Source organism: Carassius gibelio, chromosome A4 (assembly GCF_023724105.1).
Source record: "Carassius gibelio isolate Cgi1373 ecotype wild population from Czech Republic chromosome A4, carGib1.2-hapl.c, whole genome shotgun sequence".
Lineage (NCBI taxonomy): Eukaryota > Metazoa > Chordata > Actinopteri > Cypriniformes > Cyprinidae > Carassius > Carassius gibelio.
Window position 1 is genome coordinate 31605756 of NC_068374.1, and position 25978 is coordinate 31631733.

At 39.4% G+C, this 25978-nt stretch overlaps 1 protein-coding gene across 17 annotated transcripts in view; it reads left to right on the plus strand.

Moving 5' to 3' along the window:
- Positions 1–6984: 6984 nt before the first annotated feature.
- The window catches only part of LOC127977261 (serine/threonine-protein kinase WNK1), a 67751-nt gene continuing 48757 nt past the window's right edge, over positions 6985–25978 (plus strand). For 15 of the 17 annotated variants that reach the window (XM_052582049.1, XM_052582087.1, XM_052582067.1 and 12 more), the window contains exons 1-2: positions 7000–7606; positions 8405–9623. In XM_052582049.1, coding sequence (XP_052438009.1) covers positions 8886–9623 — 738 coding nt within the window. In that variant the 5' untranslated portion in view covers positions 7000–7606; positions 8405–8885. Of the gene's footprint in view, positions 7607–8404; positions 9624–25978 lie in introns of all 17 variants that reach the window. The other 2 variants (XM_052582170.1, XM_052582058.1) reach the window with 2 other exon arrangements.

Here is a 25978-nt window from a genome sequence, read left to right on the forward strand (position 1 = left end):
CCTTAAAGATGACAGCATGATTGTGTAAATCTGTGCTTCATTTCACATCTGGAAACGTTTATATCTCCCAGCATTCCTAGATGCATTAGAGTAATAGCTGTTATTGTTACTGCAACAGCAGCATCACTGCATCATGGGACACAAATCCATACATTGCTTGGATTTCCACAGAAATGTAATATGAATTCCACACACACCCTGAGACACTCCCAGTCATGAAGAAAGCAAAAAAGCAAAGGAAAATGACAAAGTTGAAGGAAATGCATTCAACATGTGGCTGTGTTGCATTCAAAAGTGGCACACTAGTGTAAGAGATGCCAGATCAGGTGCTAATGCCCACTATAGAGCCTGAATGAAGTCAAAGAGGTCAAAGAGTATAGGAGCCCATTCCCAGAAATACCAGTCATCATGCTGTACTTCACACAGACACTCCAAATGTTTCAGCAGAGAATACAAGAAACAACTGGAGAGAATCTCAGTAAAATATTGAGATATGAATTGCACTGGCAAAGAAACAGCCTAAAAAGACGTAAATTTCAAGAACAAAGAAAGATAAAACATAACTTTCATGTAAGTGACATGATTACCCCCCCCCCCCCCCCCCACACACACACACACACTTTATCTCATACCAGTAATGCACATATCCGAGGTCAGATGACCCCCTTAAATCATTTTACATCCGTTGAACCCCCATGGCCCCTTTTTAATCCGGCCATCATTTTCACAGGGATCAACGTGCTCCGTGATATCATATAGTGCTCTAACTGCCCTGCCTGTGAACACTGTGTAATCCTAAGGACATGGGATCCTAGACTCACTGTCAGGACTGTGGATTAGTTTGGAGACCCGGCGAGCCGCGCTTCTCGGACACATGATAGTCTGTCTTTCTGCTGCAAGTGAGAAAGGGCCTGAGACCTTAGTTTCATAACTCATTTCTGTCTTTGCTGCTCTGGCCTTGGGTTATAGATGTTAATAATATAATATCATTATAAAATTAACAAGTCGGCGGATGTGACATTTGGACATTCACTGGCACATACTTAGCAAGATGGATGCGAGGCATGTGAAGAGCAAGGATAGTCCTGTGACAAACAAATCCAGCAGGAATTTATCCCCAGGAAGTGGAATGGCACTAATAAAAACAAGTCTGAAGAAATAATTGAATAAAACCTTAAAGGGAAAGTTAAATCTTTTTTTTTTCTTTCAGTAAGAAATGAATGCTTTTATTCAGCAAAGACACATTAAATTGATCAAAAGTGACATTTAAGACATTTATAATGTTACAAAAGATTTCTGTTTCTGTTATTAAACAGATGCTGTTCATTTCTATTAATCCGAGTTCTGAAAAAAACATGGTTTTTACAAAATTATCAAGCAGCACAACTGTATAATAATGTCTTTAAGCACCAAATCAGCATATTTGAATGATTTCTGATGGATCATATTCAGCTTTGCCATAACAAGAAAAAATACTTTACATTACATAAACTATATCAAAATATTTCACATGTTACAGTTTTAACTAATCAATAAATGCAGCCTTGGTGAGCATACAGTAAGAGACATCTTTTTAAAAACATTTTAAAAAACTTTCTGACCCCAAACTCTTGACCGGTAGTGTATTTTTTTTTTTTTTTTACCAAAACACATATTGGTTGACATTCATTGTACTGTATGAAGAAAAACACTAAAAAAAAAATTCAAAATATCTTATTTTGTGCTCTACAGAAGAAAGAAAGTCATGCAGGTTTGGAAAGATTTATGGGTGAGTAAATGGCAGATGACAGATTTTTCATTTTTGTTTGAACTGTTTTGTTTGAACTGTGAACTTTAAACTGTATTTTATTCCTAAATTAAAACGACATTGCTCTAAAAACCTCTTAAAAATCCTAAAAGAAAAGATCCAGAATAGCTTATTTCAGTCACCTTAGATTATGAGCCATCTAAAAATATCACGATGCCAGGAATAGAAACATTTTTGTAGAACCGTGCTACAAGAGACGCATTTTTATTTCCAGCTTTCCCAGTGTTGTAATTCTCTCCTTGAGAAGCCACGGCTGTCAGAGGTTTGTGACATATAGTCTGGTGAGTGCATGTTGTGTTGATCTGCAGGTACATTAAAGGTTCAGTCAGCCTTTGCTAAGTTGGTAAAGCTTTTGAAGAAATTCATTGCACAGAGTGAGGACAGCCATCCAGACAAACACGTATTTTATTCATTCTTTTTTTTTTCAGCTCACTCCAACTCACTAGACTGGGTCATAACAAAACTGAGCACTCCTTTGTAAACAGTAAACCAGTCAAATATGGTATATATCCAATCACAGTCTGCAAATAGAAGAAGAAAGACTAGATTTGATCTGTTTGTTGTTCAAGTGCCAAGGAGGTATAATTAATCCCCCCATCTAGTAAAAGGCTTCATTCATAGCTCATTCACCCACCTTACACTTAAAATGTAACATTTTGATATTTTTAAGAAGGTGTGGCCAATATGTGGTACTTTGGTTAATATAACGCACACAAAAAGACTGAATTGGGAACACAGGTAAACAGTGATGACTCTGCAGAGACTACTTTAAGTAAGTCAGCTGTACCGTAGGCTGATTTTCCCAAAAAGTGCAAACACTGACTATTTCAGTATGGCTCTATTTGTTTGCGCGGTCCAACATGACAACTTCTGGCTCAACCAATGGCATTATGTGGCAGTTGTGGCCTAATGTTTAGAGAGTCAGACTTGTAACCTGAAGACTCTATTTTTTTTTTTAAACCAATATCTCCTGGTAACAGTAAATATCTTACGTCATACAAAAACATAAGCTGAAATCTTACCTAGGACCTTGATAGCTACTTTTAGCTATATCAGAGAGTTTTTTAATATTTTTTCTAGCATAGGAGGGTGGGACTGGCTCTCCACAAAGACAAAGTCTGACTCAGTAAACCTAAACTTCTGGCTTTTCCGAATCAACTATGAAAACCAGTGTTGTAATGCTGCAGACTTTTAGTGGTGACCACATATTGTGTGATTAAAACACTATGCATATTGTATTTCTAGCCATCATATACAATCCAGCAAGTGTTATGAGACACTTTCTTCTGACAATGTGGCCATGAGATGCTCCCACATTTTAGATAAGACAGAACATTTGGATAAAGCATGTCCCGTACCATGAAATGGATATTTTCATTCAAGACGGCAGTGACCTGCTTGTTTTCTTCGTAGCAATTATCCAAGCGAGGCACATAACGTCCCATTATGCAGTCACAATAATGATTTGAGGCACAAAGACACAATGGAGAATAATAATTGCTGTAATCACAGACACAGAGAGGACTGGCTAATGAAAAGCATCCAGTGAATCAGATACATCTGAAAGGTAAAGGCCTAGAGCTGAAGAACAGCCTGCATTAAGGATGGGAGTTGACAGAGGGTTCTTTTGGTTGCACTGTTAAACAAGCCTGTGTTTGCTGAAGTGCTGGGCCTCACTAAGGGGCCAAAAAAAGAGAACGTCTTGTGAAAAGATGATAGATTGATGTAAAAATGTGAATTTATGCTTTTTTTTTTTTAAATAACAATGCTTCCTCTAGTGAAAAAGATCCAGGTCCATCCCCTATTGTTCTTCTCACATCAACATCCACCAACAAATTTGTTTAGAATTGTTCTGGACTGTTTTGGCTTGTAGAAATGGTGCTTGATCTGTGCATATTTTTCTTCTGATTCAGACTAAACAACTTTTTTTCACTGAAGAAAGCAAGACTATAGAGGACTTTCAAACACACAGCTTTTAACTTCACAAGATGAAAATTGATGGACTAGAGTGGTGTGGATTATTGTGATGGGTTTTTTTTTTTCAGCTGTTTGGGCTCTCATTCTGATGGCACCCATTCACTACAAAGAATGCATCGTTGAGCAAGTGATGTTATGCTCCAAATCAGTTCTGATGAAGGATCAAACTCATCTACATCTAACTGAGGGTTAGAACATTTTCAGCAAATGTTCGGTTTTGAGCGAACTTTTCCTTTTAGCTTTGGAGAACCAAACAGTAGCACATTTGCTTTCTTAGACTGTTCCCACAGTGACAGTGTGTGCTGTTTACTCTCTCGCTTCTCTCCTACAAGACACAATGAGGCAGTAGCAGCTACAGTCACTGACACAGTCCATGGGCTGCGTGCCATAGCGGCTGCAATAGTGGTGGACACGTGGCATTTGTGGTTCTTTGTGCTCTGAGTGCCCAAAACATCACTGCATGTAACCTCAAACACTGAGTCACAGCAGATGACCACTTAAAAATGAGTCTTAAAAATAGACTGAATTAAAATGAACTTCTATCCATGTTGGAATCTAGTCCAAGTGGCCTTACTCTGTCTGTGTGTGAGCTAATGTGCTGTGCATAGCCTAGAACCATTCAAAGGTTTGGAGTTGGTAAGATGCATTAATGTTTTTGAAAGAAGCCTCTCATGTTCACCAAGGCTGCATTTATTTGATAAAAAAGCAGATTCAAGACATTGCCCTTTAGTTAATGAAGAACATTGATTTTAGTGGGTTTGTTTTCCTATATGTAAAGACATTAGGCTCCACCCAGCCCCTGAACTCTGGATTGGTCCTGTACATTGTGTACCCTCTTCTCTATACCATCAAACAGGACTTGTTTTAGAAGTTTGAATAAAAACAGAAATGTGACAGATCACCTCACTCTGAAACCTGTTCTGAACTGGAATGTTGCCAAAATACTAAGCTTTACTGTTTTGTGTTAGATTCCCAAGTTCATTTGTCTTCTGACCAAGTTATGTATTGAATAAGTTATCTGAAACACCAAAATCAGGTCACATTTAGATTTTTTTCTTCTTCTTTTTATTTGTATATTTTTTTGCACACTCGTATGTGAAAAAACAGTAGGGCAGTTTTTTTTGTTTGCATGAGCTGAAGTGTTTCCTGGTACAAGAGCTTGAATTTGAATGAAGTGGATCTGCATATTCTTAAAATTATATACTGTATGTCACCTGACTTTGCATACAAGTGGGCTGAAAGTTTAGCATGCGTGGACATCCAGTGGCTCTTTAAAATGGAATGTTAAACTTTCCAGCAGGCATTTGACATGGTGACTTTAAGATAACCCTCCTTACACTCATTTAGATTAGCTTGTGCATTGTTTCAATCTCAGAGCAAATATTTACCTTCCGGAGTGTTGCAGTTATCTTAAAGACCAGCCTAAATGCAATATCCCAACGATGCACAGTGAGGGGACTCGCAAATGTTTCAAAATATACAAATAATATTTGTCATAATGAATAACCAAATTATGTGTATGTTGGGTGCAAAAAAAAACAACAGTTTTTCTCAATCACTCATTACCACCGCCTAGTGGTTAAACTAATGTACTGATCTACTTATAGCTTGAAAGATTTTTTTTTTAATCTACCGTACATAAGACAAAATACTGTATACATCCTCTTTGTCAGTCTTTATTTTGTTATTTCCCTAATCACACTTACTTGACACATTCTGTTTGCACGAATTAATTAGTCAAACAGTGAGAGGTTTGTAAATGCATGTTAATGCAGTCTTCTTACCAGTGTTATTCTTACCAGTGTGAAATTTACACATGCTCTCAATTGACCTGTGTGTCAACAGAACTCAATCACTGCCTTCATTTGGGCAGGGGAACAATGTGTACCCATCCCACAGTCAATGCATCCAAAACAAACAGCCTCTCAGGGTGCAATCAAAGACACATACCGTGACCTCAACACCTTACCGTCTTACTCGACTACGCACAACTTGCACATGCTTATGTGGCCTTTTTGGACCCCACAGGTGGTTTTATGTAGCAGTGGGGCCTCCATAGAAAATGATGTTAAGAAAGATTCTACTAGTGTGTGCCATCTGGAGAGGAAGAGAACTGATGAAAACAAATGTCTAGTGTTATAAGGGTCTCTGAGAAAACAATCTGGCCACAGAAAATAAAAGAGAGAAAAAAAGAGAAAAAATAGCAAAAAAACAGTAAACTTTCCTTTATTTGAATTCACAATTCCTATGGTGATAACAATTTTAGCAAAATGAACATTCAACATAGTTTGTATTTGCAATTTCATACATTGGTAATACTATTTTATTTATATATAAAACTTAATGTGTAATGTTTTGCAAAAGAATAAAGTGAGATGCATAACAAACTGAGGAGATATGCTTAATATATGAATGCAAACTGCAGTTTAAAAATACATGTTAAAAATAAATGTTTTATAGCGAAATTACCATTTAAATTTTGCTTACCATATACGCTTCCTCATTCTTCCTTTTTAATAAAGCACCGAGCACTTACAGCAAATAAGCTATTTTAGTTTTCGCTTTCATCGTTTGACATCTTTAACATTTTCAATTTACTTCATGATTCATAACGCTTATTCATTTCAAATATCCTTCGAGATCTGCATGCACTTTTTCTGAAGGACTGTTAACTGTTTCATACTTCATTATTTAATGCCCATCATCTGTAATAAAATTCAAAGAAAAAAAAAAGATTTTTGTTGCATTGAACGTGCTGGAATTTGAAAAGCTCTCTTTATTTATACAGTAAAAGTACATGTGCCAGAAGTTGAAGTTTAACGGCCTGATTGCTTGCAGATTTACTGTTAATTAGCCACATGGAAGAAGAGCCAGAATTCCATGCCAGGGAAAACAAGATATATTGGCATCTCTGCTGTGGTCCAACTTGAAGCATAAAGGAGTGTGCCGCTGGCATGCAATACACAACATCGCCTATCAAAAAAAAAAAAAGATCAGGATACACTGACACTAAGAATGTCAGCTTTCAAAATAAAATACAAAAATTTGCATCGCAACCAAAGTAGAAGTGAGGAAAACTGCATTCACGAGGAAGGGAATCAACTTTTGCATTGCACTGCACATTTGGAAATAAACCCAGGGCGGAAACAGCGACATCTTCAGGCCGTTCTAAGACCCTGCAGACTGGCGTCTCTGCTGTCAGTATTCAGTGGGAGGGTACGTTAAGACAGCAGCAGCCTCGGAGCTAAAACCAACGTGACAGACGGGAGTCTCAATAACACCACCCGAACCGACAGCAGCAGTTCCAGAGAAACCTTAACACTGCATATGGAGACCACCAGTTGTCATTTGTCGACTGTTGCGTAAGGATAACAATTCAGCCGTCTCGACAGCAGCGAACGCGAACCGCAGTAGATGTTGTTTGTTGCATTGTTCACGTGAAAGGAAGAAAATCGCTGGTTTGCAGCGGATCCGCGTGCAGTCGACCGGAACCGGACTCGGTTGTTGATTTGTCATAATGTTTTATCACGGGATACATCGTTACGCTGGATACCGAATGTATTAGAGTCATTGCATCACGCTGTATTCAGCAGCCCCGTGGTAAACTTGGCCTGTGACGTTAGAGCAAACAGCGCGATGAACGCGAAGCTGGGCTAAATTCATGGGATTTATATTTTCTCACCATTCGGTTCTCTAGCCGTAAATCTTTTGGTGTTTTCAACTATTTGGCGATTCCCTCCGTTAAATTATTCGCTAGGTTAACTCAAGCAACTGCAGCTGTCGCTTTGTGTACATCAGAGAGGAGTGATGACGATACGAAAGGTAATCGCTGGCCAGCCTCCTTTTTTTCATTGTATACCTGGTTATAAACCTCAGATTGTTCATTATGGGTTGACGGGAATATGATATTAAATGACCAATTGCATAGTATAGGCTGGTATATCGTATTTTGCTTCTCTGTCCGTACGCGCTTCCTGTTCAAAAAACGCGATTCAACGCGCGCGGGGGGTATTTTAAGAACGAGCTCGAGACCCGAAGAACCAACGTTCGCCGTTACTTGACAACTTTTTAAAAGCATCGCTGGTAACTTTTAATAATTTAAATCCGTCATAAATGCAAAATACGACAGAAAATTGATTGGGTTTTGTGCTTTTCTTTGCTGGAGAATTGCACAAAAAAAAAAACATCTCCCCAAATCTCAGCAGGCCACCCCACGTAACCAGGGCGACCCGTCTCCATTACATGGTTTGGTTTTGTTGACATTTTGAGGCACAACATTTTATTATTGTTGTTCTTCTTATTATTATATGTATACAACTGAAACTGAACACCTGGAGAAATCCCAGCAGTCAACACGCACGGAAACCGAAGTTAGCAAAAAGGTTTCGAAGTTGAAGTAACGTTAGTTTACCTTTCGCTCCTTTGAACGTAATACTGTAAATTTCGTGTTGTTTATAAGTGTCTTTAGTTGAAACATAGGTTTATATTGATTATTTCTAAGTTAAGTGATGCTGTTATAATAATTTTTTAATTGCTTATTCAAATGGAGAACTGCTTTTAATGCTTTTGAACCAATAAACTTTGTGTGCAATTAATATGTTCTTTATATGTCTCTTGTAGTAAATCTGGAGCTGGTTTTTGGGTTTCGGAGCCAGGTCTCCTCTACTCTGAAGGTCTGAAGAATATCAAGGCTCTCGCCCTTTTCCCTCTTGCGGTCCCTTATGCCCAATGACGGCTGTCTCTGGGTCACTGCAGGATGGATGAAGTGGATTTGACAGTTTTTGTCTGTCACCATCAGTGCTTGCCCCTCAGTGACTGTGTCTTGTTCTTTTACGTTTATAAAAGAACACCTCCTCTCTTGGGCCCTTGCCCTTTACACTGTAAGAGTAACTGTTAGTAAGGAATACCCCACGGAGGGGGCCTTCCAGCAAACTCTGTGGTTCACGTGAGCTTTTATTACTTTTTTTCTCCATAGGCTTTTTGTGCCACAGTAAAAGGCAGAAAGAGGAAATTTCCTCAAAAAGTCAAGGTTTACATTTGAGTTTTTTTTTTTTTTTTTAATAATAATTTATTTATAAATATATATTTTTTTCCTGGAGAGATGTCGTCAGAAAATCCCGACAAGGTGGTGACCTTCTTGGCCCCTCCACCTTCAAACAATGTGAATGGCTCCGGTTCAGACTCTCTGGTGGGTGAGAAGCTAGACACGACGCCGGTCAGAAAACGACGCCATACCATGGATAAAGATCTGAAGACAGCTGAGCACAGATTTTTTAGGCGTAGCGTCATCTGTGACTCCAATGTCACAGCCCTCGACTTGCCCAGCAAAGCATGCATCCTCACCTCGCCTCCGGACTGTGAGCAGTTTGTTGTGCCTGTAGTGCTGGGTTTGGTCCCTGACATTACCATTGACACCCAAGAAGGTGTTTCGGGTGTCCTATTGGAAGAACATGCAGAGGATGGACGAGTTGCTGGGGTTGATGGGATTGTGGAGGTACAGAGCCCATCTGTGCAGGATGTGGGTGTGAGGCAGAACGAGACCCTTGGGACGGTGGAAACGGAGCCCAGCGATGTTGCTGACAAGGAGGAGGAGAGTGGAGTAGCAGACAAACGTGAAGAGGAGGAGAAAGGGGTGGCGAAGGCCCGTGCTGAAGCCGAGCAGAGGGAGGCTGAGAAAAAGGTTCAGGAGGATGAAGAAGTGGAGACCAAAGCTGTGGGCACCTCGCCTGATGGGCGTTTCCTCAAATTTGACATCGAGATTGGACGCGGCTCGTTCAAAACCGTCTACAAGGGTTTGGACACGGAGACAACGGTGGAAGTAGCGTGGTGTGAACTTCAGGTAAGAAGCAACCATGTTCTTAACCTCTGCAACAATGTTCAGCCTACATAAATGATGGATGTCTTTGTTGTTGGGTGGTTGACCAAAGGCTTGAAAATGCTCCTGTGAAGCACAACAGTAAGTTTGATTAAAAAAAAAGAGTGCCAGACTTACAACAGGAAGTTATGTTGGTGTAACTTGTTTATGCAGCTTTGTGGTCATGGCTCTTATGGTGCCCCTACAGGATGTGGGTGAAGAACAGCTTTGGTGAAGTTTCAGTTTAGGCCCTAAACATAGGCCTACTATATATAGCTGATCCTGTCATGGATGGTCTTGTTGTACATGCTTATTCAGACAGTTAGATGTAAATATAACGACATGTTAATCAGCTGAGTCAGCAAAGTTCTCTTTAAACTGTTGCTCTTTAAAGTGGTTGACTTGAAAGACAAATTGAAGATATTTTTAAACTTATACATCCTATAGCATCCGCTTGCAGCAATGCTGAGAATGCAAAGCACAAGTGTATTGTCATAAGAATTCCTGATAAAGTCAAATTTGCATATCTGGAAGGGTTTACATTCATATTTTTCTTGAACGCGTATGTTCGCTTGATTTATGTTGTTCATTGTTGCATTCCAAAAATGTGTCAGACTTCAAATTTAAAACGTGAAATTGTTACATTTTCAGCACTGCCACAAGGGGCATTATAGTGTTAGCCCAGTGGTTTTCAATCTTTTTGAACCAAAACCCCCTGAATTTTTTATTATCATTTATTTTTATTTTTTTGTGATTCCAGAAGTTTCAAGAACTGCGTGTTCTTCAATAAATTATTTTACAAAGTATATTATTAATAATCAGCCTCCTTGTTGGGAACTGCAAGTTTTTGCTTTTGACTGTCATGGCGGATCATGTTAGTTAACGTCAATATGTTAACAATAACTTACCTAAGTAATTACATATCTGATTTATTGGCACAGACACCTTGAAGACTGAGGCTTGTAACTTCCAGACCATTGCAAGATTTTACTATAAGTTCAACATGACAGATCTATTTTAGTTTCATACCATAAGCAGAGTTATATTTGGCCAGAATTGTCTTCTTCTTTTTAATTTTATAACACTAACAAATTGGGTCTTGGCAAATTAAACTCAGTTGGATCTCATTACATACTGTACACTCTCAAGTGTTTTCTCTTAATATCACAAGACACTCTTGTGTTTGTCCTTGGATCTGGTTTCTACTCAGAATGGGCCTTTCGTGGAGCAAGTATAACTGCACACAGATAAACATGGATTGTTTTTAGTTGTCTGGTGAAGGTCCATGTGCACAAACTGAACCGTTATACACACAGGTCAGACTGATATCAGACTATTAGTAGTTCCTCCCAAGAGCTCATAGATTTAAACCATTACATAAACATGTCAGAGCACATACTGATGAAAGTGTACAAAATATGCAGTGCGGGTGGGGTGGAAGTCAGTGATGTCATGTTGATGCTGCCAGGATGAGGGGATTGAACTGATGTGCATTGGTGAAAGCAAAGTAGCATTATGAAGTGTGGACAGTTGCTAAAAGGGGGATTTGCCCTACATTTCAAGATGGATTAAGGGTCAGAGGGCAAGCGAAAGCAGAGATCTGTCCAATGGAAACCCCCTTATTTCTTTGACCAAGGGAGGGCGCAGAAAGAGAATAAGGGGTGAGCAATGCTAGGACATCAGGAAGGGTTGCTTTGTGTCGGCCCCCACTCTCTCTCTCTTTCTCTCTCTCTTTCACTCTCGCTCTCTTTCATTTTCAGGATGCTATTGTAGTTGCAAAGTATTTGAAGTCTTACCGGACATCAGCAAAAGAGACTTTTCTTGGATGCAGAAGAGGAAAGAAGATTATCTAGTCAAATTTGTTAATGAGACATCTAAACTTTATTTCCCAGAGCTGATTCATCTGCAAAACTTGTTTTTTCTTCGCGCATTTGAGGTCACTTGGGAATCAATTCTTTGGATTGACTCAAACGTTTCTTCCTATTTGTCTGAAATTCTAATGTTCTCCAATTCTTCCATTAGGATGCAATTATTACATATATAGTAGCAATTTAGTTAAACTATTGTGCCATCGGTTGTTTGAATAATGGTTTTTGTTACCCAGCATGCACCAGTAAATCCTTATCACTCTGAATATGTTTATTGGATTAAAAATGGGTCTCTCTTGTCCTCATAGCCTCGGTATGTGTTGAATCACAGATGAGCTAGTAGGATGACAAAGGCCAGCATTCCCCCCAATTCATTCCTCATGGATTCAGGGAGAAGCAAGCAAGGGCTCTCCTAATGGGAGCCGAGGCATCCCTTTATGCTTTTGTTTTTCTATTCAGCCAAATTATAATAGTAAAGACACGAAAGGGGGAGCAAGAGCTAAATGCACTGTGAAGATTTCAGTCCCCCCTTTTTTTTTTCTTTTTCACTTCGTTCCCATCTATCGCTCTGCCAAATTTTTTCCTAAAATGCCAAATGGTTACAGAGCTGAAACAAAGCAGGGTGCAGACATAACATTTTGGATTTGATGTTAGTCTTCACTTAGCAAGCACCGCACAGATTAACAAACCCCTGATATTAAACAAACCTCAGTATTTTTAACACTGGTGTCGTATATGTGCAGCACAGTTTACACTTCAAACATTGATGATACTTAAATTGTGTGTCCAGCTGAAGAGAGATGTGGTATTTCTTTAAGTGTTTTGGCTTATGAATTTCAGAGGATAAAACTGGTTAAAAGCAACTGCCCAACATCCCAGTGAGGGTAATACGGCAAATATCACTCATAATTTCTTCTTTCTTGTTTTTGATCATTTTCCCTTAATTTTATTATTATTAACTTTTTTTTTTTTTTTTTTAAATGTTGAAGTTGTGTGTAATTCCAAAGTGATTTTATTGCCCTAATGGTGTGTAAGCTGTTTCACTTCTCCACACATCACACTCTCTTTTCTTCATGAGCTTTTCCAGAAAATGAGAGGAATAGAAACCACTTGCAATCAGTTGTCTAAACACATGCGAGCACACACACACACACACACACACACACACACACACAGAGGCTCCATACATTGACTCGCTTCACAAATGTATACTCTAATCCAGATGCAAGTTGCTGACTGAGGTTTTGACCCTAAACTATTTAAAGCCTTGCGGCTTTCACGCCATCAGCCTTATCACCACATGCTAGCCGTGAGATAGCACAGTGCAGGAATTTGTGCAGGAGGTGCCTTAACTCTGGGTCGGTTTAAAAGAGACGTGCCCCAGAGAGAATGTCATCATCTGTGAATAATGCAGAGGATGTTAGAGGAACAGTTGAGGAAGAAATCCAATCCCATGGATCCCAGCCATAACCGTTTCCCTTTTCATTGTTGAAATCCTTTTCTTTTTTTTCTTTTTTTCAAAAGGAGTGAGAAAGACAAAGCCATGAGCAATGCTTCTTTCATTTGCAAGCACTGATCTCCTTTCTCATTTACAGTACTGACCCGTGTGTATGTGTATTTATCCATTGTGTCTTACACAGGCTGGAAGGAAAAAAGATGTCATCGTAAATGGAAATATACAGAGGGCTTTGCCATTGTGAGATGCTATCCGATTGGCATTAAGTTTCACTTGCACTGTTTTATCTCACTTGTTTTTTTCCAAGATGATCTTTTATTTTATTTTTTAAATCTGTACAGTTGCACAATGACAGAAAAGTTTATTCAAAGCTGAAAATATGTGCATACTCTTGATAGGTCTTTCCTTAAAGAGGTAGGTACTCTTGTCTTTCTTGCTTTCTGCTCATGTTTGGAGGCTGTTGCAGTTTTACTTTTCATAAATTTTTACTTTTAGTGTAAGTACATGAAAACTTGCATTCTTTACACTTTTGAATGCATACTGATTATATGTTAATGGCTGTGATGTCAGTATCATGACATTTGTTGAATTACCTGTTTTTGCAGCTTTTTGCCTGCATATTAACTCTTTAAAGGACCAGATTCACTCTAAATAGGTAACATAAAGCAGGTTGTACTCCTTCTAGAAGAATGCGTAATCTCATGCTGCTGCTTGTCTGTCTCTGACATGGAGGGGTTTTTTCTTTGCCTGCTGAAGCTTGTTGGAGCTCTCTCCCGCAACATTGTGCTCATCTCCTCTTTGAGATCCTGATCTATAGCATGTGATATGGAACAGTGTAATTCAAGTATCAAGACTAGGGCCGGGACTCGATTAAAAAAATTAATCTAATTAATTAGAGGCTTTGTAATTAATTAATCGAAATTAATCGCATTTTAATCGCATATAAATATTTGACCTGAGAACAGTGAGAAGTATTTTTTTTTTCACATGGATTTATAGTATACCATTGAATAATGACTGAATACATAAGCTTAAGCAACAAAATAGTGTTTATTTTTGTTTAACCAAGTCTAGCAGACCAGTGCAATTTTTGCCATGAAGTGTAGCAATAGCATATTTAGAAACAATTTAGAAATAGTACATTTCAGAATTTCAGGAAGCTTATAGGTGCTGGAACCTTCTGTAAAGTGTTTTTTAAGTAAAACACAATACTGTCAATTACATTCAGAACATTGGAAACACTGACTATTAGAAAACATCTCTCTGTTGCTTCAGAGGCCATAACATACTAAGTCCAACTCTCAATAACCTTGGCCAAAACAATAAAGAGTTCAAAATAAACTGCCAGTTGCACCAACAAAATAATACATAGTTCAACATAAAGTGTAAAGTCCACGCTAGCTGCTATATGTTTTGCGTTGAGGTGATACTTGAGGCTCGATCATGTGCTGCGGTGATATGCGAACGCTAGTTGGTGCTTCAGTATAATCGGTCCACCGAAACGCATCCAGTGAGAAACGTTCCGCGGTGCAAAAATAAGTTATTAAAAATGCGGGAATTTTTTTTCTGTAATTAATTAATCTTAAGTAACGCGTTATTTTTTGTGTAATTAATTAATCTCAATTAACGCGTTAAAGTCCCGGCCCTAATCAAGACTTGTGAGGGAAATCTGATTTGATCTCTTGCAGTCTTTCTTTCTTTCTCACCATTGTCTCTCTGTATGGTAGTATAAGTGTGTTAAAGGTCACAATGGGAGGGCAGTAAATTCCTCACATTTCACTGCTCACCTCAGCCCTAACTGCCCCTCATTTTATTCAGTAAGCCTCTTAAGATGCTGTTTACACACTTACACACACACATACATAAAGAGTGCTTTTACCATTCAGTCTCGCCCTTGATTACCTTCACCCTACTGACCCCATTTGTTCTTGTTTGTTATGAGTTGTGCTTCATCATCATTAAATGGACATATTTCTAATAGGGCTGCTAATCAGTAAAAAAGTTTAGTCCAGTTATGTGCATAATAGGCTAATCAAATTCATTGCAGTTATTATCATTGATTCTGTGATTGATTCTGACTGTTCCAAAGGCTCTGGGTAGTACCCTATGTAAGCATGTAAACCTTGGATCCTGTATGATGAGCATCTTAGAGGCTCTTTTGAAGTGGCTTTTTGCAGAGTGGGCTGGTTGGACCCGCAACTCCTCCCAGATTTCAGTGGCTGTTTCGCGTTTGCATTCTCTGGATTCTTGTGGCAGGACGTCAGCGTTAAAAGAGGACAAAAACTTTAAGGAGGGGGTCATTCGATTGAATGAGTCTCTCTCTAGTATTGTCTACCTCACTTAACCACAAACCAAGCTGAAAGCTCAGAATAGCAGTCCAGATGCAAGATATTTTGGATTTGGATGAGTAGGAGAGTTTGATAAATATAAGAAGTAGGTGGCTTTTTCAGAAGTGCTTGGCTGAAATGGTTAACAAAAAGTCCTGGTGATCTTTTAGTACAGTGTAAAATAGACGTGTAAAATTGAACTGGCATAGCTTAAAGCATTTGCATTCACATATTTCTGTAGAGTACGTTTTGGGCGAATCTATTTCTCTCTCATTAATTAAGAGCTCAGATTTAGGAAGTGTTTAGATCAATTTCATGTGGAGATCACTGTGCAATTTGTTTGTTAAAATAAAGCAAGTCTGGATATGTGGCAGACCTGGCTATATCTGAGTTTCTTCTTTCATCAGACCAATGTGCGTGCATAGCATGCTAGCTTTCCCAAGAAAGTCTGGAATTTACTGAAACTCCTGCCTCCACCCCCCACCCCTGCTTTTTTTCAAATCTCATTACAGGTATGTGATAGTGTTCCACTCAGTCTGTAGGAATGCGTCTTGTTTAATTAGAGCTGCGGCAGGCTGTTTCTGCTTAATGTCAGGGATATGTTAGCACTGTCACACCTATATAAATGCAGTGCTAGAGGTGTAGCCTGAGCTGTATCAACAAGAGCTGATGTTTATTGGGTTGTCAGGGTCTGTTACGTCATTCCAGGGCTGTGTTAAACCTGTCGGAGGTCAACTTAATTTAGGATGTTCAGGCAAAATTTAGCTCATCCTCTGCAGTAGTACACATCATTCTGGACACCTCTCAATGACCCTAAAGCAGAAATACTTGCAAAATGCAAAAAAATAAAGAGTATTCATTCATTCCAGAATTTAGATTTTCTTCTTCCATTCACAAGCTAAAAATAGCAACACTTCATCTTCCGCTGTCGTTCCATTCCATGGTCAGAACTGGAACAGACAGTTTTGGGTAATGACATGGGGCAGTGTTGGCCTGAAGGAATGCTCTAGCTCTCACATGAGCTTTAGGAATGGAAAAATCCAGAAGTGTGGCACAATCTCAGCTAAGCTGTTGTACCTAACTGTACATTGATGCTCTGTCGGTCACAGTGACCCTCCCATGTAATTGTATACCAAATCTCAAATGGCACAGCCACGATTTGTGAATATTGCACACAGACTTTGACTGTCTGGCAAGCTCTAATCAGATTGGTTGAGTTATGCACCTTCAGAAAGCAAGTTGGGTTGTGAAGTATCAGGTTGATATAATGAGGAATTTTGAGAACTAATTGTAAATTTGCCTGGTTGGTGGTTTCAAGCTTCAGTAAACAAGATTTCTTTGTAATGCTAAGTAGTTAGTTTTCTAGATATCCACAAGCAGAACTGTATTAAACTTTGTTTTTGCATTTATATATGATTACCATAAAAAAATCTAGGTATACCCAGGAAATTAGATTGAAATCCATTCCGGTTGACTGTTACACACCTCCACTTGATAGTAATTGTTGTCCGATGAACACTATTCTTGTGTATTTCACCTGAAATTGTGAAATATTTGAATCCATTTCCTTATAAAACTAAGTTCTACTCAGTCCCCACTGACCCTTCAGCATTCCTTCCCTCACAGCAAGATTCCTTCTGCCTCTCCCATGTGGAATGTGACAGTCAGGTGGCTGGTTCCTGCCTTGCTGGACGTTCCCACGTAATGATGACCTGTCTGTGACCCTGCGTAGGTTAGTGGGGTTAAAGGAGAGATGAGCACCCGTGGCCGTCTGTCTGACCAAAATTATATTCCACACCAAACCACATATGTAGATAATTCTGCTCTTGGTTTCATTATGTGTATAAATGAGAAGCGGATAGGCAGTCTAAAAAATTCAGTGCACATTCAGTCCTCACACATCCTCATAAATATTGGAGTGTAGTGCTCAAATGCTAACTCTGCACAAAAAACGGTTTCGGATTGTGTAAAAAAAAAAAAAGCTCCAGTGTTATCTTAAATCTGTTGTCTAAAATAATCTTCTTGTTCATGTGACATCCTCTCTGCTCTCATTGTCCACTGTATGCCATTGGAACGAACGCCAAAAAAACAGAAAGAATCCAAGATAGTACCACTGGAAAGAATAAAGTGGAATCCATGCACTCTTGTTCTTGTAGGGCCATCCTCATCTTTTCGAGTTCTTCTGATTCCAGACAGAGCCAGTCAGAATGGCAGTGCCGTGATGCTTCACATGTGATTCTCTCAAGCCGAAGGAATGCAGGCCTGATGCCCTAATCTGGTATGCTTTGCTCTGAGGCTTGTGATTGCAAGAGCAAACATATTCACTCCACTTTCAGGCTTAATGGATTTGAGGCAGCCCTGATACAGCAAGAAAGATGATCAGTCAACACCCTGAGCACCATAAATCTTGTTACGTCAGTGACTGAGGCCTTGTTCCCAAGCTTTCATTATTAACTGTACAATATGGTATCCTGCAAGGTTTACTTTAGCAGAGTTCTGCATGGTCAACCGCATGCCTTTTAATAGACCCAACTGTGCTACTTTGAGCAACATCCAAGAATTTGGACCTCAGTTGACAGATCATCTTAATTTTCTCTGCAGCTCTTTTGCTCTGTCTGATGTTCTTGTTTTGCTGCTGTTTATTCTGTCTTTGCATTTGTATCATGAAGAAGGAAAAGGAAGCCGTCAGCTTCCTGTGTGTAACACATCTGATGAGGAAGCTCACTCTGTGTTGTTAATGCTCACAAACACTTTGGCTTTTGCCCTAGATAGGCCGCCATTGCTTGCTTCCTTGTTCCACTTTACTTTCAAGCTTGATGTTTTTCCTATGAATTAAATTTCATTTAAAGTGCATAGATTCATCTCACTTCTTGGAGAAAAGGACTGACAAAGATTTAATTGTTGGAGGCCACCAAGTTCCACATGGTTGTTAGTAGGTATTCTTTCTGTATTGCAATATCTAACTGTATTAGGAGGTGTATCGTGTGAGCTCCACTCTTTATTGTTAGTTGCCCGACTCACATTATGCATTTGCATAAAGTTGAAATCTGCTTGGCACATCTGCAACTCTCTCTGGTTTACAAATCACCAAAAGGTATTTTGACTAGCACGGTTGGACAAGAATTGTCTCAAATGTATAAATTCAAATGCAAGTGATGTTGCCACTAGTCCCTCTCCTTCAGCTATAGGAAAGCTGTGCCCATGGAGGGCATAACATTTTCATCATTCAACACATTGTTTTCACTGTTGCACATCATGGTGCTTGTTGTGTGCAGTGTATGAAGTATGAACACACCACACTAGATGGTATAGAATAGTGCAGTGTGAGAAATAGGATGCCCCTTTTGTTTATGTTTGTCTGTTACTTTTCTAAGTTCACTGCCAAAGGAGCCAGATCCTCAAACCTGCTTACTGTACTCCAGGTATAAAAGTGGTTCACGCCTGACTCCGCACAACTTCCTCCTTGCTGAGTTGCAGACTCACTGCAGACTGGTTGTGGTCAAGTTGATGGTGTCAAAGACCTACTTTCTTGTGTAACAATTACTTGCTAAGTTTTAACAAGTTTTCTTAAAAAAAAAAAAAAAAGAGCCATTTATAACACCTGACCTACCCCCTATTCAAACAATGGCCTTCTAACATGCTACCACCGGGGTTCAACATTACTATAAGCTGTCCTTTTCTTTGGTCTACCTGCAGAGTTGAGCAAATGGTGTGTCTTTGTGTAAACAAGGAGAACAATCAGCCATAGATAAGCTTCAAACTCTTGGGTCTTTAATCATGGAGGGTTCTTCAGGTGATGCCGAAGGGCAGGATGGCAAACATATAATGAGCTTTAGCTCTCTGTTCTGCTGGTTTCTGTTGATGAAGTGGTGAGTCAGTTTGATAGTTCTATATGGAGGAGGATGTGGTTGAGTTGTGCTTTGGAGCCTCTTGAGAAAGTTAGACCAATACAAGACCTGATTCATCCAGACAGGTTTTCATGAGAGCCGCTTAATGCAGTGACTCATCTATACCTGCTGTGCCTTGGCTTGCACTTCATCACAGGAGAGTGTGTCGCCTTTGAGTGTACATGAATGTGGTGTGGCTTGTTCCCGTCTGCTGGTGTTTTTTTGCTCATCAAGATTAATCTAAGCAATATTAGTCACTAACCCTTTTTACTTTGTTCACACTCATGAACTTTATCTGAGAGGCAGATAAAGACATTTATCTAAGCTTAGCATTTTGGTTGGAAGTTGCAGGTTCAGCCCATCCAGAGCAAGCATCCGAACAGCTTGCTTATCTTAAGTTCTTTGGAGCAGTCATTTGTTATCAGTGTTCCCATTCAAGGATAAAAGAGGAACTGATGTCTACCCATTGCTTTATCATGCACCCTGTAGGATTTCTGTCCCTCTCTTACTGCTGCTTTGCATTTATTCAGATATTTCTGGGAAATTGAGAAAAAGCATTTCAATCCCTTACTGTATCTCTGCTTGCTACCTCTCTCTTGCCGTTCCTATAAATAACTCTCATGTGGGACAAAGGTGTCAGCAGCGTGTGATTTACATGTGGAGCGCCACTTATTTACCTCCGCTGAGCCATGCTTCAGCTGAGCGCTCAGTGGTGTTTTCCCTTTAAAGGGTCCTAATAAACACCCCGGGCAATGGGCACTAACTCTGGGCAGAAATCCAAAAAACTCTCCTTTCTTTCCACTCTTACCCTTTCTTCTACATTCTCTTCGGTCCAGCGAAGGGTGCTATAGTGCATTAGCGCAAACTTTTTTTATTTCTCTGCCAGATAAATTACTATCATAACAAAGAAACAGTTTGAAGAATGATTTAAAGTGAAAACATTTTAGTGACCTGCCTGAGTAATAACAAATCTGGTTGCCGGGCCCAGACAAATTTATCACCCACTTGAGTGTGGAGGTTTCTTGGCAGAAATGGCGATTTTTATTATTATTTATTTTTTTCCTGTAATAATCAATTATATTTTTAAAACTTTGTTTATGTCTGTTTTGTTTTTATAGTGAAGTTCAAATGGATCAACAACAACAACAATACAGTTTAACTGAAAATGTTAGGCTTCTACCTTGCCATTGACTCGTTCCAGCTGTGTAGGAAAGCTGTTGTTACATGAAAAGGATATAAGGAGATTACTATGGCTTGTCAAAGGGCAGCAGATTTTCGTCAATTCCTTTGTGTGATCCTAGGGATTATGAATACATTTCAGTCACTATCAGAAAGTTATTTTTTTTTTTTCATGGATTAAATTGTCGTAATTATTGACACTGGGTTTCCAGTGATGCAACAGACATCAACTATAATCATCACTGTTAGTAATTGTTTATATAATCATCAGGATTCATTTATGTAAAATATTTTATTAGTGTTTTTGTTCATGGTTTATAAACTTGCTTTTCTCTCCCATGACTTGGTTTTCTCATCAAAGAAATCAGCAGTGCATATTGACTTTCATGCGGTCACACACTAATCATCAGTTTAGATCCAGTGCCCAAGAGATGAAGCAATCCACAACATAGCTGCCAGGCAGATGCCTGAACTTAATTCATCTGGGCCCACTATTGAGTGATACGTATCTAGTGTGGCCATGAGGACTAGCTGCATGCATCAACACACACCTCGCCCCAGCTGAGGGGTCTCACCTGTCCCATTCCTTTTTGGCCATTTGGATGCCTGTCCATCTACTCAGAGAGACAGAAACTTGAGCCCTCTCCAACCTGTCCACCTTACTCCAACCCTCCCCACTTGTCCTTTCTCTACAGTTGTTACCGCGCCACCAGTTATGTCTTTTTAAAAAAGTTTAATTTGCCCTTCTTTAACTGAGGAAGTGTAGTTTTCAAAATTATGTCCGGAGCCAAGATATTTGCATGTGTGTATCTCACGTGTCCGATCACTGCGGAGGTCGTCCTCTTCTGTGTAAATGACTCCACCGTTGATGGAAATGTGCTGCCCTTGTGTTCTCGAGAGGTGAAGTTCTCCATCTCGTGAGCATGTCAGTGTTGAGGGCCTCACAAGAGTCCCATTGTTCAGAGTGGAGAGACCAAACTCTCCTGCAAAGATATAATGGATCATATGCCGGGTAGTAACTATTATGGAAGGTGCCCTAAATGTGAAATGTTTTTACTGCTGGGAAACCTCTGGCCAGACCTCCCTGCGAATGACTTAAAGACTTTCAAATCTTTTGTTAACACAGCATGTTAACAATGTGCTCTGTGATACACATGGTGAACATTCACTGCAGCTGCATGCTTATTATAAATGTATCACAACCTTCTTTGCCAACAGTGATAAACAAGACTGTGTTTTCTGTTCCTTGCTTTGTTTTATTTTAATTATTTTATCATTATTACTATTATTATTTTACAAAGTGCTCCATACAACTCTTGCACTGTCCCAGCTCTTGCGAGGCTGAAAAGTGTCAATTTAAATAATTTTCTTTGGAAAGAATGCAGGTTTCATGCAGGTTTGCAGTAATAAGTTATGAGTTAAATTTTTGTGCATTTTGATTTCCCTTTGTTTATCTTTGTATGCAATGGAGTTATTAGTTGTGGTTTTGAGGGTCAGTCCTGACAGCTAAACTACAGGCCGGAGCAGAACTGGACCACTGGAACCAATCACACCACACAGTGTGCAATTACAAATGCAGAGCATCATCTCAGAAAGGCTTTTCTTTGAGTTCAACCCTAAACACACAGGCTGTAATCTTCAAATCCCTCCAAGAAAAATGGGCTTCTCAAACTCACTGGCTCCTACAACCGAATCTCCCAATAAAAGGCACAGTAGGAGAGCTGGTCAGATCACTGCAGTCATTATTCTTTCTCCAGTAAAAGTGAGACCCTTCAGAAAACACAGTCTCTACCTTCTACATAAAGATGAATGTTAACTAAAACCACTCAATATGCATGCTTTGACTACGTAAACCCCTCTCTCTTGTTGTTAAGAAAAGCTATCACACACTAGTAACTTTTCCACGTGTTTTCTTCTCAATACCCTTTCTCGAGTGATCACAGAGGACTCTATCTGCTTGTAATGTGCTTGAAGGCTATAGCTGTCAACACTGTAGTCGGGGGTGACTAGTCAGGAGCCTGATACCTCTAGTTGCCCCTGTCCCCGATGGTGGCTGTTGCCCTAACCAGCACCATGTGTAGATGTATAGCATATTGCATTGACTAATTGAACGTATGGGTGAGGGGCAGAAAGAAGGAGGCTTAGGGGCCTATCAGGTTCCTCATGGTGTCAGCCCTGAGTCAGGCCTAAATGTCTATGGATAGGCAAAGGACAACAAAAGGTCAGGTCAGGGAACCCCATGGGCTTTCAACCCCTACTTCAGCCAAATGCCCTTTGCTCTTTTCAGCCCATATGGTATGCCAAAAGTTTACTTCTTCATATGCAATTTCTTTGTGAGCTGATAAACTGACTGTTGCTGATTGATAGCAGTGTTTGCATTTTTTGATGACTTCTGCCACTGTAATCAGAACTCTGATGTCTTTCATAACCCAACATCTTTATAGTCTTTAAAACTGTAATTAATGTAAAACATAATCAATGCAAGCCTTGTTTCTTTGTAAGGGATTGTTTCATTGGCAATCTGCTGGATTCTAGTAGCTATTTCCTGCAGTCACAGCTGCTTTCATTCTCAGGTGAAATTTTTATCCTAATCAGTCCCACTACAGGATCCAAATGTTGCATCATTCACTTTCATGTATAGCGAATGCCTTATAGTGCACTATATGGGGTGAAAGTGAACAAGTGGATTCTGAGTAGAAATGAAGAAGTTGAATAATATTTGTGCTTGTGTTTTTAGCTATGGAAATTAATGATGGAATTAATAGTAATAATTATTAGACTTTTTTTTTTACAGTAGATGCATACTTTACCAGCATTGCAACTTCGTGGATTATATAAGCAATCTTTCTCTGTCATGTTGTTTGCAATTATCAAAAAAGAATAGAAAAATGTGCGACACCCCATATAATGCACTATTTAGTAAATAGGGAGTCATTTCAGATGCAGTTAGTTTCTCATGGGATCAGAAGGAAGGGGGAGTGGCCACGTTTGAAAGAGACCGTGAGCATTTCCTGTTGCATCCTGTCCCAGAAACACTCATAGTCAGTGGTATTTCACTTTATTGATTTGGATGCAAACTGAGTTTGATTGTCTGCTAATTCAACCAAACCTGCTGGCCTTGAGAGATTTTTGGAATATTTGCACATTTTTTGCATTTTTGTGTGAAAGGGTTGTTTGCTCAAACTGGTGGATGTGAATCTGTAACTACACCTCAAACATTCTCACCATCACGAGTCACATCCTGTAGGAAGTAAGCTCTGAATGAAGTTTGCTGCTATCTGATTAACCATGTTATGAGCCTCAAACTCAAACAGCTGGCCATTTCCACCATTTCCACAAATCATTTCAGCTAGTGTATCGCACAAAGACAGAGAATGTTTGTCTAATTGCAAATCCTCAGGTTTTGTTGCTAGTTGGTAAGGTCAAATCGGGTTTGACTCACTTAAATTTGGGAGCGCTGCACTGTGAATGCTACACTGAGGAAAATATTCTGCTGTATCATTCCAGTTAACAGCTGGTAATGAACTATAGTAACTGCAGTAGCGCTGATGAATGATCATCATTGCTGTTAATCACCTGGTGACTTTGTTTCCATGGCAGCGGATCTCTTAAGGGCTTCCTGTTGAGGTAAAGCTCACTATTCAAACAGCAGGTGTAATCGGGCACACTCCAGATGCATGGAGAATTGTGTTTATCTTATGAAAGCTGTAAAACCCTTCAGCACCAACCAATGGCCTCGTCACATACTTTAAATGCACTGATGACATTCAAATCAGCCTTTTTGTAAAATCCATTCGGAAGTTTATTATGAGTCATGAGGGTTTGCAAAAACAACATGCTAATGTCACGTTGGTAATCGTGTGGCAACAAGCCTGACAAAAATGTGGGACTGGCTCAGATCACTCATCAGTTGAGTCATACGACTTGGGCAGTAAAACTGATGTAATATTTAAATTGATAAACTCTAACATGGCATACAATTTCTTTATCATTGTTTCAATCAATTTTGTTTGCAACCTTGAAGCTCATTGTAATATACATTGGCACAAACATTAAGGTCTTTTTCATGAGTCACAAGTTTGGTGGAAGTGTTTTAACAGGCTTATCATGCTATCTCATACTTCTGAATGATCTCATCATCATACCATTCCTTATTCAAGGATGTTCAAACACATATATGGCTCAGCAAGGTCATGAGATGCAGCAATAGTTTATCAGCAACTTTAGAAGGAAACACCCTCAAGAAACAGCCTTGCTTTTTGTAGGAACTGTCAGTACATTTGACCTCAAATTGTCTACATGATAAATTTGGCTCATTTGTCTTGTGATGAACGGCTATAAATATGATTTGTTTTCGCCTGGCTTAGTTCTACTCAAAATATCGTAATCATGTGATTTTTGAACTGATCCAGAGGCCCCAGCAAAATATTTGTGAACTTCTCCTGTTTTCACTTGTCTTTCAGGTCTCTTGTTTTCGTGACCCCTCGTAAACTCTTGCCACTGATGTAATCATTGTGTTGTGGAAGCCTGGAGGAGTGGCGTTTTCATTATTTGGAAATTGCTTATTTCCTGCTGCAGGTGAATCCGCCAATCAAACCTCTATCCATGTCAACTGTTAGTTCCATTGAATATTCCACTAGGTACACACATTCCAAAGAATGCTTCACTATGTGAGCTTCAAAAGAATATCATAGAACACATCTTTCCCCGCACCTTCGTACGTGCACAATGTTTGCTCATGCTTCTAGAAGGCAACACACGTCAAACACTTCTGAATTCAGCTATGCAAACTATCATTCATAGCACTGCACAAACCACCTGGATTTATTTAAAGCGTGACCTGACAACTGTTGGTCCTCCACGTACTTCATGTTCACATTCTTCGATGGCCTCACGGTGTATTTGGAAACATAGCTACATTTAAAAATGATGCCAATTCATTACATGATAATATAATAAACCAAGCTCCACTCATTGGGACCAGAAAGTAATTGGAAACTGCTTTTTTGAGTGTGGCCACTGACAGCCCGTCGTACCCTTTACCACAAGCCACCACTATTGAAAGTATCTTTAAACTATTTGTCTTACGAACCCTCAATATTTTTGTTTCCTCTAATAGAGCTACAGAATTAACCACAGTTGGAGCTAACGAAATAATCTTTGTTTTACTTGTCTCTAATGGCTGATGCCATTTGCATCATTGAAATTGCGAATTTAGTGCTGTTAATGGAAAGGTACAGGTGAGCCAACCTTGTTCAGGGACACTGTTATAGACAGCAAAGGTGTTTATTACCGTCCAAGCCACAGGCAGACAAGAGACTTGTGCCTGTACTCGTTCTTTCCCCCTTTCATCTACAAATAGCCCACTCCTCATAAAAGTTCCTCGCCACACATCCTATTAACTTTGTCTGCCACCTCTCGCAGCTAAAAACCCACGTTTTTTGAACACTCCCTTCCTCATCTTCTCATATCTAAGGTAGCTAATTTAAAACCCATTGTATGTTCTTGGAGTTCACTCTAAGGTAATTGCAAAGATTTGTGATATTGAGCCAGTTTCATGTTGGGAAAGGTTGTGAGATCATGTTAAATGCAGCATGGTGTTGACATGGCCCATGTAGATGAC